At 58.0% G+C, this 17712-nt stretch overlaps 1 protein-coding gene across 1 annotated transcript; it reads left to right on the top strand.

Moving 5' to 3' along the window:
- Window positions 1-460: 460 nt before the first annotated feature.
- Window positions 461-16899, top strand: SDR42E2 (short chain dehydrogenase/reductase family 42E, member 2). The gene is made up of 12 exons (XM_036309793.1): window positions 461-513; window positions 1396-1582; window positions 2047-2142; window positions 3590-3647; window positions 4199-4317; window positions 4940-5015; window positions 9296-9378; window positions 10864-11001; window positions 11472-11537; window positions 12079-12142; window positions 13910-13983; window positions 16526-16899. The coding sequence occupies exons 1-12, from the start codon at window positions 461-463 to the stop codon at window positions 16763-16765; spliced, it is 1254 nt and encodes a 417-aa protein (XP_036165686.1). The 3' UTR covers window positions 16766-16899.
- The last annotated feature ends 813 nt before the right edge of the window (window positions 16900-17712 follow it).

The raw sequence follows: 17712 nt of genomic DNA, 5'->3' as shown, positions 1-17712 counted from the left end.
TGACCCACAACCATAAAATTATTTTCGTTGCTACTTCATAACTATAATTTTGCTACTGTTATGATTCGTAATGTAAATATCTGATATGCAGGATGTATTTTCATTGTTACAAATTGAACATAATTAAAGCATAGTGGTTAATCACAAAAACAATCTGTAATTATATCTGTGTTTTCTGATCGTCTTAAGTGACCCCTGTGAAAGGGTCGTTCAACCCCCAAAGGAGTCGCGACCCTCAGGTTGAGAACCGCTGTCTTAGAGTCTGGGAAGTTCTCAAGATTCTAAATAGGACAGGTTTTCTACAAACCCAGAGGGTCTCTAATTCCCCCCAGCAGTTCTCCTTAGCCCCTAGGGGTGTGATAATCCATGTGACTTGAGACGAATCTGGAACATGGGGGGGGTCTTTTATTTTCCCTACAGGCAGACAGATCCTGGGTCGGTCCACATGGCTCAGTAAAGGATGAAGCCCAACCCAGCAGGCTCCTCCCCAGAAGCCTGCAAAGCTGCAGGCCAGAAGGAGAAGAGCTGCCCTGTCTGCCAGGCCTCCGGAGGGGTCCCCGGCCTGGGGTCTGAGTCAGGGCCTGGCCTGAGTTCTGGTGCAGTTTCCGATCCTGGACCTGGGCCTGGTGCTGTGTCCAGACCTACTCCAGGCTCTGGTGCTCCTCTAGGACCTGGTGCTGCTCCGGGGCCTGGTGCTGCTCTGGGGCCTGGGCTGAGACCTGGTGCTGCTCCGGGACCTGGTGCTGCTCTGGGGCCTGGGCCGGGACTTAGTGCTGCTCCGGGACCTGGTGCTGCTCCGGGACCTGGGCCGGGACTTAGTGCTGCTTCAGGACCTGGTGCTGCTTCGGGACCTGGGCCAAGACCTGGTGCTGCTCCGGGACCTGGTGCTGCTCTGGGACCTGGTGCTGTTCTGGGGCCTGGTGCTGCTTCGGGACCTGGGCCGAGACCTGGTGCTACTCCAGGACCTGGTGCTGCTCTGGGGCCTGGGCCAGGACCTGGTGCTACTCCAGGGCCTGGTGCTGCTCTGGGGCCTGGGCCAGGACCTGGTGCTGCTCCGGGACCTGGTGCTGCTCCGGGACCTGGTGCTGCTCCGGGACCTGGTGCTGCCACGGGACCTGGTGCTGCCTCGGGACCTGGTGCTGCCCCGGGACCTGGTGCTGCTCCGGGACCTGGTGCTGCCTCAGGGCCTGGGCCGGGACCTGGAGCTGCCTCGGGACCTGGTGCTGCCTCGGGACCTGGTGCTGCCTCGGGACCTGGACTGGGACCTGGTGCTGCTTCAGGTCTGGGGCCTGGGCCAGGAGCTGGGTCAGTACCTTGGCCTGGGGTAGGGCCTGGGATCAGACGTGAGTCTGGGACTGGTCCCAAACCCAGTGAGCCCACGACAGCCCCATCACCAGCATTGCAGCAGAAGACTCAGTCCACACCTGCGCAGGCCCCGAGACAGAAGGTTCTGGTGACTGGAGGAGGAGGCTACCTGGGCTTTAGCCTCGGCTCCTGCCTGGCCAAGAGTGGCACTTCTGTCATCCTGCTTGACCTCCGCAGACCCCAGTGGGAGCTGGTCCCAGGGACTGAGTTCATCCAGGTGCAGGGATGAGGGTCTGGGGGGGCGGGGGGGAGTGTGGGCAGTCCAGGCCGGGGGTGGAGGTCTGGAGACAATATCTGAGGCAAAACCAGTAGCGTGATGTTGATGGAGAGCCCAGGCTGTTCAAGCTGCAGCTCTAGCCGGGGCTTCCCAGCTGGACAGCCATGCCACAGGCTCTGCACCGCTGAGCCTCCTGTCCTCATCCATAGGCAGGGGCCCCTCAGGCTCTGCTCCGCAGGCTCTCGTGGGGGCTTGGCGAGGCAGCGCCCGGCACAGCCGCTGTGCCAGCTGGGCTGGTGCTGGTGACGACCTCCTGTGAAGTCGTGTAAATCCTGCCCCCAGCCCTCGGGCCCACAGGTGCTCGGCCTGGCTGGGGTCGGGCCAGCTCTGGGACCGGGCAAGGCTCACAGCTGTACCTCTGCCTTGGACTCAAACCCCTACCCCACTTCTTCCTTCCGTTTCAGGCTGACGTCCGAGATGAGGAAGCCCTGCTCCGTGCCTTCGAAGGGGTGGACTGTGTCTTCCACGTGGCCTCCCACGGCATGTCTGGCGCCGAGAAGGTGAGCCCCTTCCATGCGGTGCCTGGAGTTACACAGAGCTCTGCCCGCCCGCCCCTCAGCCGTGTGCTCATTAGTGCTCTTCGCCTGCACCGGGAGGGTCTGGCTACACCCAGCTGCGCCTTTCATCCATGGGACTGAGAGCCAGCTCTGCCTCTTTAGCCCTGTGACATGGCCGGTTAACACACCTCCCTGAGCCCCCTTCCTCACCTGTCAGGGCTGACATTGCCAGTGCCTACGTCAGCAGCATCTATCAGCACATCCTCATACTCGGATGTTGTACGTATTTGCAGTGCTGTTTTGATAACACAACAAGGAAATAACCTAAATGCTCATCAGTGGGAGACTGTTTATAAAAAATGGTGATGTATTCACACAATGAAGTTCAAAAAAATTAGGTAACTCAAAATGTGTTATACTGAAAATTTTCTAAGGTGCAGAAATAGTGCTTGATATCCTCCTGTTTGTTAAAAAAAAAAAAAGCTCGGGTCAATATTTATGTATTTACTTATTTTTAAAAATATTTCTATTGATTTCAGAGAGGAAGGGAGAGAGAGAGAGATAGAAACATCAATGATGAGAGAGGGTCACTGATTGGCTGCCTCCTACACACCCCCACTGGGGAGTGAGCCTGCAACCCAGGCATGTACCCTTGACCGCAATCAAACCCAGGACCCTTCAGTCCGCAGGCCGACGCTCTATCCACTGAGCCAAACTGGCTAGGACTCAGGTCAATGTTTATATACTCACACATCTGTGTGCCGATGTTAATAAGCACAGATTGTTTCTAGACATACACGCCACTGGAGACGGCGGTTGCCTCTGGGGGCAGGGAGATGGAATCAGGACTGACAGGGAAGTTCCTTTCCTCTCACCCCAAACCGTCCACTGTTTGAATGGCTGTACCCTTGTGATTGAATTACCTGGTAAACAAAGACAGCTGCAGCGAGAACAGTTTCGGTTGGTGCAAGCCCCCTCCTAGCATGGCTGCGGGGACTGAGTGGGTGCAAGGCTTCGCCTGGCCCTGGCTCATGGCAGGTCTCACTGCAGACCAGCTCCTTCTAGGCGTCACCCCTCACCCCTCGCCAGGGCACGGACAGTGTCGCTGTCTGTCAGACAGAGAAGAAGAGACTTGCAGAGCAAGGAAACAATCCAACACGCTTTAGTCCCTCCTCTGTGTAAGCGCTGTACCATTCCCCCCATGGGGCTCGTTTCATGCTGCGGAGCACGCACGGGGACTGCCCTCACCTTACAAATGAGGGGCTGAGGGCCAGCCCCGAGACAGAGCCTCCCCCAGGGAGATGGTGGCCGAGCTGGGCCCTGGAGCTCGCTCTCCCTGTGCCCCTTGGGAGCCCTCCTCAGAGCTGGAGTTCTGCAGCCCCCGCCTTCAGGGGCTCAGCCACACGGCAGAGGCAACTCCCCAACTTTCCCACCTCATCTTGTCTTTTAGCTTCAAAAAGAGCAGATTGAGTCTATAAATGTCGGTGGCACCAAACTGGTGATCGATGGTAGGCGCTCAGAGCCCAGTGTGGCCTGCGTGTGTTTCCGCCTTCTCTCCCCTCCTGCCACAGGCCCAGCTCTGGGGAGCGGGGGAGGGAACAGAGCTGGACCCTCCTCCCTACCTCGCTCGCCCAGCGGGGGCCTGTGGCACACATCCTGCCTGTGGCAGACCTGCTCAAGCCCCTGCCCGGGGCGGTCAGCGGGGCGGTCAGCGTGTCTGGGGTCCGGGGAGAGTCTGCACAAGGGGGAAGGGGTCGGGAGTGAGAAAAGTCACTGAGGAACCAAATAGGAGACCCCCCCTCCGGGCTCTGGGCACATCCTGCACCTCACTTCTCTCTCTGACTCTAGAGTGTGTTTCCTCTGTGTCCCCACTGAGTGAGACTGTCCTCTGACCTGTGCTTGGCAAGGGAGCTGGGAGTCACAGCACAGGGGGGAGGAGGAGTGAGCTGGCCTGGCATCCAGGGGCCCGCAGAGCAGGGACTAGCCTCATCCGAGTGAGGGAAGGAGGGTGTGTGTGTGTGTGTGTGTGTGTGTGTGACTCTCTGCACCTGTCCTGTAGTTTGTGTCCGCCGGCGAGTTCCAAGGCTCGTCTACACCAGCACCGTCAACGTCGCTTTCGGCGGGAAGCCCATCGAGCAGGGCGATGAGGACTCGGTGCCATACTTCCCGCTGGAGAAGGTACCTGCCTGCAGGGGGGGCAGGGCCACGGGCTTGGGAACCACCGCCCTCCGGAAAGGGGAGGTGGAGCCAGAGCCAATCCCCAATTCGGGGCGAGTCCCAGAAGAAGGGGCCCCAACACCCTCCTTCTGAAGAGTGGACAAGCCCTCTTCTCTCTGAGCTGGTCATGGACGGGGACTTTGATGCTAGCCAGACCTGGCCTGGAGCCAGCCAGCCTCGTTCCCCCTGTCCGACCTGAGCCAGGACTTTATTCTGAGCCTCTTTCTTCTGGGCATGACGCCCCCGTGAGGCTGTGGGGAGCAGGCAGGAGCTGGCGTGTGCAAAACCGCCAGGCGAACCCTGCGGGCTGCACGTGAACATGCACGGGGCGTGTCCCGCTCTAGAGCCTCCCTGAGTCCAGGAGCCCTTGGCTGTGTGACGTCGGCCCCTCTCCCCTGAACTGCTTCCACCAGAGGGGAGGGGGCGGCGGGGCTCAGGGCTTGGCCATTCCCCACGAGAGTCCCCAGAACCCAACCATCGAGGGGTCTGAAGCCAAGGTGCCCCCGGGACGGGCTGTGCAGGCCGAGCGGCGGCGGCACTAAGCCGCACCCCCGGCGGCTCTGCTCTCCCTGTCCCCCGGCAGCACATGGACGACTACTCCCGGACCAAAGCCATCGCCGACCAGTTGACCCTCACGGCCAACGGCACGCCTCTCGCAGGTCAGTATCGTGGGCCCTGCTCACAGCAAATGCGCCTCCCCGTGCCGCCCTGCCCCCAACATACGTGTGGTTCTAGCGTTTAGCTGACGCGCTTCTGAGGCCCCTTCCTCCGAAAGGACACTTCCCCGGGGCCTCGGTCACTCATCATTCAACGTATCTGGGCACCTGCTGTGTCCCCACCCCCACCAGGGACAGAGCCCAGTCTGTCCTCACGCTGCTCATGGTCAGGTGGGGAAGAGACCAGATGGGAGCGGATCCTCTTTAAGGACCCGCGTTAGAGAAAAGCGCAGCAGTTCTGAGGACGGAGCGGGCGTGGCGCTTTGGAAGGGCTGTGCGAGTTCCCGCGATCGCTCCCAGGATCACTGGCTCCTGCCCCGGGCAGCCAGCGCCTTTTCAGGCTGCAGGGGAGTGACAGACCGCAGGCAGGTGGCCGCAGTGGCCAGTGGCTGCGCAGTGTCATCAGACTGACAGCGTTCAGAGCCCAGCTCCACCACCTCTTAGCTGCGTGGCCTTGGCAAGCATGTACCCTCTCTGTGCACCAGTGTCCTCGTCTGTAAAGACATGTGATGATGGTGGAGTCTACCTCGCAGAGCTGGTCTGAGGGTAAATAATGACGGGCGCTATTGAAGGGCAGAATCGGACAGTCTATTTAGGAAGTGCTCACAGCACGTCAGGCCCTACTGTACATGCCAGTTTCATAGGCAGGATTTTTTTAAAATTTCTTTATTGGTTAAGGTATTACAAATGTGTCCTCATCCCCCCAATAACCCCCATCCTCCCCGCCCCCGCACTCATACTCTCATCGCCCTGTTGTCCGTGTCCATGGTTTGGCTTATATGCATGCATACAAGTCCTTTGGTTGATCTCTCATAGGCAGGATTTTTGATAACTTTTCACAGCATCCATGAGGCAAGACCCTGACGTTGCACTTGCTTTCCAAACTCAGGAACCGAGTCGATTTATATAAATTCCTTACTATCCAAATTATCCCTATTTGCTTTCCAAAATTTAGAAACTTAAATCGGAAAGCTCAATTACCACCCAGCTCTCGTGGCTCCGTGGTTGAGCGTCGACCTATGAACCAGGAGGTCACAGTCCGATTCCCGGTCAGGGCACATGCCCGGGTTGAAGGCTTGGTTGGGTTTGGAAAGCAAGGATGCTTGCAGTTATAAAGCCCTGAAATGTATAGGGGAGGAAGCTGAGGCTGAGAGGGTAACTGACTTAGCTCAGGTCACACAGTCTTCGGTGGCAGATACGGGATTTGAACCTTTCCCCGACCGCAGGGGTCTAACACCAGAGTTTGGGGCCTCCCCACCATCCTGCACTGTAGCCACAGCTGAGCCGGTCTCTGAGAGTGAGCTCTTTCCCCAAAACCCTCCCCACCACCCGGCCAGATGCTCAGTTAGCTGGAGCCTCATCCCGTAAGGCTGCAGGTTTGATTCCTGGTCAGAGCACATACCTAGGTTGTGGGTTTGATCCCTGTCACGGGGCATATGGGAGGCAGCTGACCGATGTTTCTCTCTCCCTCTCTCTTTCCCTTCCTTCCTCTCTAAAATATAAAAATAAAAATAATAAACATATCTTCGGGTGAGGATTAAAAAAATTTAAAACCCTCCCCACCCCATCACCCTGGGCCTATCAGGAACTTCTAGCTGTGTTTTCCAGAGGTTTCACCCTGTACAGCTGAATTCTCTTCTCTCCTTGCCATCCCCACACACACACCCCCCCCCCGCCACACACACACACACACACACACACACACACACACACGCACACGCACACGCACAGGACCAGCAGCCTAGAAGCCAGACACCTAATCCTCAGGCCAAGAATTATTTATATGAGCATCCCCAACTTTCCATGGTCAAGAGAGTCATGGATACCCTGGGCCCAGGCGTCTGTGATGTGGCTGCCCAGTGCCCTGCCAGCCAATGTCACTGCAACCTGACCCTCCCCCTCTGCGCCCAGGTGACCCAGAGTTTAAAATTAGCCAGAGGCTGTTACAGAAAAGCTCACCTGATACCTGCCTTCCGGAGCCCAGCCACCGCCACTCTGGGTGACTTCCAGTCTTTGCTACCCAGGCTGGCCCCTCTGACCTGGCATGGAGGGCCCTGTCCCTGAGGCAAAGCCCTGAGGTGTGCAGACCACGGCTCAGTGTGCCCTGGCTGCATTCTCTGCCTCTGGGTACATGGTGCACTGGGGCCGCCAGGACACATTGCCACACACCCGTGGCTTAGAGCAGCTGAAGCATTTGCTCTCACCGTTCTACGGGAGGCGCTGGGCCTCGCTCCCTCTGAAGGCTCTAGGAGAGTCCTTCCTTGTCTCTTCCACTCGCTCCTGGCTATGTGGGTGCATCATGCCCATCTCTGCCTCTGTCTCCACGTGGCCTCTTCTCCACCTGACTCTCCTGATCTCTTATAAGGACACTTGGAGTGGGTTTTGGGCCCACCCAAGTGATCCAGGATGACCTCCTTGTGAGGTCCTTGATTGCATGAGCAAAGACCCTTTTCCCACATAAGGCCGCATGCGCAGACTCTGGGATGTGCACATATGTCTTCAGAGCTAACCCCTAATCCGCTCCCCTGGCCTCATTGTCAGGTGAGGGTGTGGATCTGGGAAGCAGTCAAGGTATTTGGCTGGGACCTGCAGACGCTGGTCCTGGCTAATTGACCGGATGAAGGGGACTTAACACTGGAAGGACGTTGGACAGAAATTTCTAGAAAAATGGCCACCAGGGCTTGGACAGGACAGGGTTGGGGCAGCCCTGGGGGCCCGAGGGGCAGGAGCTGATGATCAGTCTCTTGGGTAACCCTCCTCCTCGGAGTGTAGGTCCTGGAGTCACTTTCCTGGGTGACCACACGTCATTGGCCCAGGTTAGGTCCCACGGCCACCACCTCAGAGGCCAGAGGCACATCTAGACTGCCAGTCCTCCCAGGCCTCACGCAGGGAGAGGAGGTCCGCAAAAGAAGGTGAGCTTTGGCCCCAGAGCTGATCTACACTGGGCTTTCCAAACCGGGGAGCCGACGCTTGGGTTCCCAAGTAGAACATCGTCCAGGAGGCGCCATCTCCATTAAGGAGTTGCGGTTGAGTGTCAAATAATTTACAAATAAGTAATTTTAAAAAATTTAAATTTAAAACACAAATGGATTGTGAGAATAAACTGAAAATTTTGTAGGCTTTCCTAAAACTTGAAAGGATATATTTGTGGCAACCCTTCAGGCTACACCCCACAGGAGACACATTCACCACCCCACAAGGGGGGCCCTGGACCGAGCTCTTTCTTGGTCTGGGGGCCCTGCTGACACAGAGCAGGGAGAGTTAGGGGGCAGGCTCATGTGCTGACGGCGCCTGTCTTGTCCTTTCTTCATTGCTGGTCTAGCCCAGTGGTCAGCAAACTGCGGCCCCTTGAGTGTGGCTCTTCCACAAAATACCATGTGCGGGCGCGTACGTACAGTGCGATTGAAACTTTGTGGCCATACTCAAGGGGCCAAAGAGCCGCATGTGGCTCGCGAGCTGCAGTTTGCCGACCACTGGCCTAGAGAGTATATCTTCTACCACCACCTACAAAGCACCCATTTTCCAGGTGAGGAGACCGAGGCTGGCAAAGCTGGAGACAGGGTCTACTTGTTATTTCTGTGTCACCGAGAGGCAGGGGGGTTAGTGGAGAGAGCCTGAGCTTGGTTCTCCATCTCAGCTCCACAAAGCTGAGCTGTGTGCCCTTAGGCAAATCACATCCCTTGTCTGAACCTGGGCTCAGAGGGCTGCCTTGAGGGAGAAAAATTGCAGCCTTCCAGAGTGCCAGGCACATAGTAGGACCTCCCTGAGAGCATCATAGTCCTTATCTAACTGATGATCAGGAAAAGGAAAGAACTGCAGCTGTTGGCATGAGGGAGTGTGGGTCTGTGTGCACCTGTACATGAGCACAGGAGGGAGCGGAAGGAATCATGTCTGTCAAGGGCAGTGCACACACCTGCATCCAGGTCTTACCTGTCACTGGCCTGTGAGCATCATGAGGGCGGGAAGCATTCTTGGTCACCTTTAGATTCTCCACAGTGTCCGACCCAAGGCCCAGTGCAGGGGGCAGGGGACAAGGAGAAAACCTCTGAACCGTGTTTGTTGAATGACTAACTGATTGACTGAGGGAATACTAACTGAATGAGGAAACCCCAAGGACCTGTTTTCCCTGCCAACCTGCCCAGTAAGGACCAGGAGATGTGGGCAGCCATCTGTCCCCCTCTCTTCTGGCCCGCCTCCCTCTGACCGCCCTCCCCGTGTCCTAGGAGGAGGCACTCTGCGCACCTGTGTACTCCGGCCCCCGGGGATCTACGGCCCTGAAGAGCAGAGGCACCTGCCCCGTGTGGCGGTATGTCATTCCCGCCTTGGACCTGAGGCCCAGGAGGAACCTGGCTCAAGTTCTCATGGATGCGGGTCCTCCCAGCCCACGGTCCCTGCAGCAGGCTTGGGGCAGTGTTCCTAGTGTGGGGCGCTCAGCTCCGGGAGGTGCCCGAGCCCCCTCAGGCCCACCAGGCGCAGCTCTCAGTGTATGCCAGCCAGGTCTAGACATGGGTGGGCAGACACGGAGCTATGGCTCCAAAGAGACAGAGGGAGCCTGTTATCCCCACTCAGACCTGGGCTCCATGGGGGCAAGTGGCTCATCTCATGCCACCAGCACTACAGTCTTCATGCAAAAAACCCCTCTCTCCAGAGAAAGCTGGTACAGGGGGCTTTTGTCCTCAGATTTCTCAAAGCCTGGGCAGGAGACACGTGCAGGTCATAGACTCAGTGTGGTGAGGACTCTATGGAGGGAGGAAGAACAAGAACAAGAAGATGAGAGCTTCGGCAGAGAGGGAAGCCCAGGAGGACTTCCTGGAGGAAGTGATGCCTGAGCTGTTTGGAAGGAGAGGAAGGAACTAACCAAGGAAATGGATGGTAGAGAGAAGGTTGTCCAAACAGAGGAGACAGCGAGGGCACAACCTGGACACGAGAAAGATAGATGTTCTAGGCTTGGGGACAGATCAGTGAGCAAAACAGACAATCCCTGCCCTCGTGGGGCTCACATTCTCATACAAGAAGGTAGAGGGTAAGCATGACAAATGACCAGGTTCTCTGCAGAGCAGGAAAGGTGTTAAAGGCTGAAGGAGCCGGGAGGGCTGGCAGTCCGAGCATCATGCAGCCCCTGAGCAGCAGTTTAAGGGGGTAGGAGAGCGCATCGCACAGGGATCTGGAGGAAGGGCCCGCCAGGCAGAGGGAGCAGCAAGTCTGAGCCCTGAGGTGGGACCCGCCAGCATGTTCCAGGGAGGAGGCCGGGGCTGGGAGACGGACAGGCGAGGGGCTTGTCCTCACAGAGAAGCTGCAGCCAGATCAGAAGGGCTATTGTCAGGACTGAGGCTTTCACCTGCAAGATGGGCGCCCAGGAGGTTCTGCTCAGGGAGACATGCCCTCTGCCTGGGTTTGAAAGGGTCCCCTGGCCTGTGGGGGCGCAGCAGAGGGCCCATAGGTGGCTGTTTCGGGATCCAGGTGAGAGATGAGGCAGGGAGGGCGGTGGGAAGCAATGGATTCTGGACGGATTCTCACAGTGTAGCCAACGGGACTTGCAGGTGAGCTGGATGTGGGGTATGAGAGAAGGGAGAGCAAGGCCGTCCCCTCCCTCCCAGCGGGGTTGAGAGAGAGCAAAGACCAGGCATCAGCTCCAGGACCGGAGAGTTCGCTGGGACTATTGATGGAACCTGGGGTTGGGGCAGAGGGCTCCCGCCTGGAGCTAGAAATGCGGGGCCCATCAGCACAGAGATGACATGTAAAGGCACGCAGGCTGGGGCCTGTGTTGATCGCCCCTCTCCTCCACCCCCAGAGCCACATCAAGAAGAGGCTGTTCATGTTCCGATTCGGGGACCGCAGGACCAGGATGAATTGGGTCCACGTGCACAATCTGGTGCAGGCGCACGTGCTGGCGGCCGAGGCCCTCACTGCGGCCAAGGGCTACGTGGCCGTGAGTCCCCGTGCCGCTCCCACCTCCCCGCGGGCTGCAGCCAGGCCCCACCCCTCGGGGATTCCTGGCTCGCATACAGCATAGAGCGTTTCTCCCCAACCCAAGAGGGCGGTGGCGAGGACTGTCAGCCCAGAGAAGCTGAGCTGGATTAGCTCCGAGCAGTGACCCTGTGAGGTAGCTGGTATTGATGCCAGAAGCACCGTCACCAAATGCCAGGCATTTGGCGTACACTTTTCATCGTTATAGCGGTCCAGGAGCTCCCACTTCTATCCTTCCATTTCTCAGACGGAGAAACTGAGGAAAAAAACACAAAGAAATTGAGGTTAAGTGACTCCATTGGGTCACACAGCCGGTCAGCTCCAGAATTGAAAGGGAATTGCCCAGGTCTGGGCCCAGGGTGGCCGCCGGGAGCCGTCTGAAGGTGGAGGAGGCAGGTGCCTGACTGTGCCCTTTTCTGGTGTCCCTGGCAGAGCGGGCAAGCCTACTACATCAATGACGGGGAGAGCGTCAACCTGTTTGAGTGGATGGCTCCGCTGGTAGGTGCCCAGATGCCCACCCCCACCTCCGCTCTCCCCGTCACCCTTCCCTCCTTCTAAAACATCACATTTCATCTGCAAAACCAGTTCTGGAAACAGTGGCCATTGGGTAACGCTGGCACTGCCTGGAGCTGGGTTGCAGCTGTCCTTTGGGGGCCTGTGTTGCCCGGTTGGCCATAGTCCCTCCCAGTCTGCTTCCTCTTCTACACCCTCCACACATCTGGTGTCATTCCCCCACCCCCCGCAATAGCTTTAGGAAAGTCAGATTCTGCGCCAGTGCCTGGGTGTAGGCAGACGTAAAGAAAAACAAAATGATGTGGATGATCCCAAGTGAACCTCCACCCCATGCATTCAATTCCTACTTGAGTTTTCCAGGTCAAGGTGTGGATTTCACTTCGAGACTGGCACTGGCTTGGGCTGGCTGTGGGGTGGGTGGGTCAGGGGCCAGGGTACCTCTGTGGGCCCCAGGGTAAAGGAGACGTGTGGCTGTTCCACACGAGCCCCTGGAGGACTGTTTTCATCTCAGGCTGTTTTCTTGCAGTTTGAGAAGCTGGGGTACAGCCAGCCCTGGATCCAGGTACCTACCTCCTGGGTTTACCTGACAGGTAAGCAAAAGCATGTGTGTATTAGAAGCCCTCCATGTGCCGGGTGGACATGCAGTCCCAGGGCCAGGACTAGTGGAGGCCAGAGAGGGACCGAGGGCATAGAATTTAAGGAGACCCTCACTCAGGGTCAGCGCTCCAAGCCTGATCTGCCCTGGCCCAGCCCCGCACGTCCCTCCCCTCACCCTAGTCCTGGCCGTGTTTAAACCTTGTGCCACTTGCCAGGTGGGTAGTGTGGGGCCCATTGTAGAGGTGAGGCAACTGAGGCTCTGATAGGTTAGTGACCTGCCCACGGTGCCACCGTGAGAAGAGGGATTCACACCTGGGCTGCGCTGGAAGGCATTGCACTCAGGGGGAGAGGGCCCTGGGCTCTCCAGCCCCCCAAGGTCATCCTGAGTCAGGGTGCTTGGGGACATGTGAGGTCCCACTTTGACCCTAGACCAGGGGTGGGCAAACTTTTTGACTCGAGGGCCACAATGGGTTCTTAAACTGGACCGGAGGGCCGGAACAAAAGCATGGATGGAGTGTTTGTGTGAACTAATATAAATTCAAAGTAAACATCATTACATAAAAGGGTACGGTCTTTTTTTTTTTTTAGTTTTATTCATTTCAAACGGGCCGGATCCGGCCCGCGGGCCGTAGTTTGCCCACGGCTGCCCTAGACTCTCCTCCTCACCCTGAAGGTCAGTCTCTACTCACATCCCAGCCCCCGCCTGCCAGCCGCCTCCAGTGCGTGCAGAGCCGGTGTGAGGCATGCAGTGTTAGCCCAGGGCCAGGGCCCTCACGTCACAGCGGGCTGTGCTCCAGGAACCTCCACGGGGCTTGTATTTTAAACGCACTGGGATGCTTGCCTTTCTAAACAACATATATTTTTACTGATTTCAGAGAGGAAAGGAGAGGGAGAGAGAGAGAGAATCATCAGTGAGGAGAGAGAACCCTTGACTGGCTTCCTCCTGCACGCCCCACATGGGGGCTGAGCCTGGGGCGCTTGCCTTTTAAAGCAGGGGTTTGTACAACATTGTCCACCAGGGCACACAGGCAGGATGGCTGCTCAGTATGCATCGCCACGGTGATTGACACTCCTTGGCCCCAGCTGAGGAAAGATTAGGGTTCCGGCAGTTTTACGGGGCTAAAGGGGGAGCTAACTGTAACCTAGAGGCCCTGGCTGCACATTGGAGTCACCTGGGAGCTTTAAAATGTAAAAATGCCTCCGCCGCACCCAGAACAATGACATCGGTAACAGTGGGAACCAAGGGGCAGAGGAAGCACCAGCTTTTTTTGAAGTGGTCCAGAGTGCAACCCAGGAAGAGCCAGTACCCCAGCTTCTTCCTCTCCTACGCAAGAGAGCATCCTATATAATAAAAGCCTAATATGCAAATTGTCCCCTCAACAGGGAGTTCGACCAGGGGGTGGGGCCGGCTGGCAGCCAGGAGCCACTAGGGACCCTATCTGTGCATGAATTTCATGCACTGGGCCTCTAGTATTGGAATAGAAGTGATGAGGCAGACATTACTAGGAGGTAACTTGGAATCTTCTTGGTCCGACCTTAAAATGTGATAACAACTTAATTGTGACATTTCTCAGCCAAACAAGGCACCCCAGCATGTGCTGTGAAGTGCTGATTTAAAGGAATCCACCGACAGAACATTTTTTCAAAGTGAAGACACCCCCTGCCCCCCGCCCCAGCAAAGCAAATAACTGATACGTCCCCAAGGGCCCCTGGAGCTCTCATAGAGCCAGGCAACCTGGTCAGCGGCCTCTCTCCCACAGCCACGGTGATGGAGTACCTGCACCTGGCCCTGAGGCCCATCTGCAGCATCCCGCCACTGCTCACCCGGAGTGAGGTAAGTGGGCTGCTGCTGGGGAGCCCCGTGCCCGGGTGCACCCTCACTCGGCTTCCTGCCCTTTTCCACACCCACTGCCACTACCCCTCACCCCTTTGGCACCATAACTGGAAGCTTGTCTGAGGTCTCAGAACCTCCCAGGTGGGCCCAAATCTAGGGCTAGGTCCATAACCATCTGATCTCTGGGTTTTGCTTAGGCTGTGTGTACTCTTGATCCGAAGTGTGCCAGCTCCAAGCCCATTGTTATTTTATCCAGCTTATCCTCCCAGCCAAGCTGGTGGCTCAAAAAAAAAAAAAGGTTCCATGACCATTACTGTTTATTTTTATTTATTTATTTTTAATATATTTTTATTGATTTCAGAGAGGGAGAGGGAGAGAGAGATAGAAACATCAATAATGAGAGAGATCATTGATCAGCTGCCTCCTGCACACCCCACACTGGGGACCAAGTCCACAACCCAGGTATGTGCCATGACGAGGAATCGAACCATGACCTCCTGGTTCATAGGTTGACGAACAACCACTGAGCCATGCTGGCCGGGCATGACATTCACTTTTTAGAATGCCACCACTCCCCACCAACTCTGCCAACTCTCAACATGCTCATGCACAGAGCCTTTAGTTGCAGGCTCGCTGTCCATGCTTCCTGAATAATACGTATATACTAAGTACCTACTCTGTACGGAATAGTGCTTTCAAATAATGATGATGTTTCTATTTGCATATCCAGTTTAAAAGAGAGGGCGTTTTCTTGCAGCGAACTTTATGGGAGTTTGGGGTTATTTGCAAAATCCTTCTGGTCCACTCGTTTGATTTTCTCTGATAGCCTGGAAGGCATTGCACTCAGGCATTCCTGGTAAGTTAGGAGGGCTAAAGAATTATGATTGTGATCTCATTTTCTGGTGATAAACAGGACTAGAAAGATTAGTGATTTGTCACACCATTCTGGAATTGGCTTGACACTCCAAGCTTAGTGCTGTCTGACTTGGCAGTGGAGACGGGGCCACAGAAATGGCAATCCCCGACTGTTTCTCCTTTGAACCATCCAAACTAGCAGAGGAATGAGACCAATGACAACAGCGACCATCTTTTGAGTGGCAGCGATATGTCAGGCCGTGTTTCCTGTGTCAGTCTCATTTAATCATCACTTATACAATATATTACCATCTCCACTTACTGGGAAGGGAATGGGACACATGGGTGAAACAGCCTGCCTATGGTCACTCACTGAAGTAGCAGAGCTGAAATTTGAACTGCAACCAGGCCTAAGTGATTTTAAACTTAAGTACCAGCTTGTGCAATGAGTCAGGAATCACATCAGTGTAAAAGAGCTGTCAAGATGCTGCGGAATCCTGACAGGCAGGGACCTGGCTCCCTCCGGCTTCTTGACTTCTGGGCAGTTCAGGGCAAAGGATCCCTATTTCCTGGGGAATGTGGCTCTGGCGCCCTCTGCCGCTCAGTCTGTGCACACCAGCCAGCCCTCTAGTTTGAACTGGTAGCGTTTCAGTCCTTGAACTTGTACCTCTGTGCTGAGCAATGGAGGCCACACATGGTTCTTAGCCCAAAGAGCTCACAGTCCAAAGGGGAGGAGAGCCCCGGAACCGGGCAGCTCAACACACTGAATAAAGACCAGGAGGCACAGTTGGGAAGAGCTCCAGGGCGCACAGAAGGGGCACCGACGCCAGGTCTGAGGAAGAGAGGGAGGAAATGAGCCCCAGCCTCGGACCTGAGAGCACGGTCTTGCAGAACCCTGCTGGTGGAGCTCACAGCTGCTGCCGCCCCAAAGCCCGGAGCTCCCGAGCCTGGGCCAAAGGATCCAGAGCCGATTCCCTCCCTGTCTTCTCCCACAAGCATCTAAGAACCGGGCTAGACCCAGGGCAGCTCCAGCTCCAGGGGACAATCAGCCGTTAGTGGGCCCCGCCCAGTGGGTCCACCTGGGCGGGCATCCGCCCAAGTCGCAGGAGGAGGATTCTGGCTCCCCGTGTGACCTGGGCATCTCTTCAATGTTCAACTATGTTAAGAGGAGATGGGGGTGGTGCCACAGAACACCTCAGAGCATTAACTGAGACTTAGCGCAGGTCGAGTGCAGAGAGTGAGCTCTGGCCGAGAGCTGCATTGTTGCCCGGGAAGCCTGTGGGCTCCAGGCCATGTGGCCGCAGCGAGACGAGACGCAGCTCAAACCCTAGCGCCTGTGCGTGACGGAGTTCCTCGTGGGGAGGCTCCGTGGCTCAGCGAGGGCTGAAGGCCTGGTCTGGAGCCGAGGCCGAGCCGCGCAGTGCAAGGGCCTTCTGCTCCCAGCACGTTGCGAGGCCGGCAGAGGGGCGCTTCGGGGCCTGAGTTCAGCGCTCGGGTGGGGAGACGCCGGAAAGGCCCCTCCAGGCGCGCCTCCAGGGAGATGGAGACGGGCGGACGCAGGCTGTCCCTGCGGAGGGCTGCGCGGGAGCCAGACCAGCACGCGGGTCCCTTTAAACTTGCCCGGGAGGTCGCTTCCCGCCCCACCCCCACCCCCGTCCCGCCCTCAGCTGCCCGCCTCTCGCCGCAGGTGCACAGCGTGGCCGTCACGCACACCTTCCGGATCGGCAAGGCCCGCGCCCAGCTGGGCTACGCTCCGGACAAGTTCAACTTCGCGGACGCCGTGGAGCGATACGTGCAGACCACGGCCCGGCGGCCCCGCGGCCCCAGGGCGCGGGCGCTCCTGCGGCTGCTGCTCGGGCTGCTGCTGCTCGTCGGGCTGCTCGCCGCGGCCCTGCACTTCCTCCGCCTGCAGCCGTCCGTCGTCTGACTCGGCCGTTCGTCCTGGTCCCGCCTCTGCTCCACCCTCCGGCCTCGGACCGCCCCTGCCCGTTCCGGAGCCATGGCCACGCCCCTGTCTGTCCTCTGGGTCTTGGTCCTGCTTCTCGCTCGGGCCCGGCCCGGTACCGATGAGGTCCTAGCCTTAGGCCCGCCCCGTCTGACGGGACTTCTCCCCACCCCTGTCCAGTCCCGGGTCGCCCCCGGTCTTCCCTGCTTCGGTTCCTCCTTTTCCTGGACCGAGGGGTGCGCCTGAGCCCACCCGTGTTGCTCCTCCCTCTGGATCCGGCCCCTCCCCTCTCCCGCGTGCCCTACCCTGGCCCCGCCCCCCGCTCTGGCTCCACCCCCTCCAGCCGCGCCGCCTGGGTGAGTTCCGGGGGCCTGGCCTCCGCGGACCGTAGTGGCTGGTGCAGGCTGGGGAGCTTGCAGAGTGTTCATCGTCCGCTGCGGCCTCTATACGGACTGCACCCTCCTCGCTCCCCAGCTTCCCGGGCTCGTCCTCAGATGCTCCGGGATCCTGGTTCGGCCCGTTCTAGCCCCGCTGCGTCTGATCGCTCCCGCCTGGGCACTCCCGCCCGGGCTCGCTCACTCCCGCCCGGGCTCGCTCACTGCCGCCCGGGCTCGCTCACTCCCGCCCGGGCTCGCTCACTCCCGCCTGGGCTCGCTCACTCCCGCCTGGGCTCGCTCACTCCCGCCTGGGCTCGCTCACTGCCGCCTGGGCTCGCTCACTCCCGCCCGGGCTCGCTCACTCCCGCCCGGGCTCGCTCACTCCCGCCCGGGCTCGCTCACTCCCGCCCGGGCTCGCTCACTCCCGCCCGGGCTCGCTCACTCCCGCCCGGGCTCGCTCACTCCCGCCCGGGCTCGCTCACTCCCGCCTGGGCTCGCTCGCTCCCGCAGGCCCCTGGCCCGTGTGTTGATACCCACGCGTCTGCCCAGCCC

Source organism: Myotis myotis, unplaced genomic scaffold, assembly GCF_014108235.1.
Source record: "Myotis myotis isolate mMyoMyo1 unplaced genomic scaffold, mMyoMyo1.p scaffold_m19_p_5, whole genome shotgun sequence".
NCBI classification, from domain to species: Eukaryota; Metazoa; Chordata; class Mammalia; order Chiroptera; family Vespertilionidae; genus Myotis; species Myotis myotis.
This window is presented reverse-complemented; position numbering and strand designations above follow the sequence as displayed.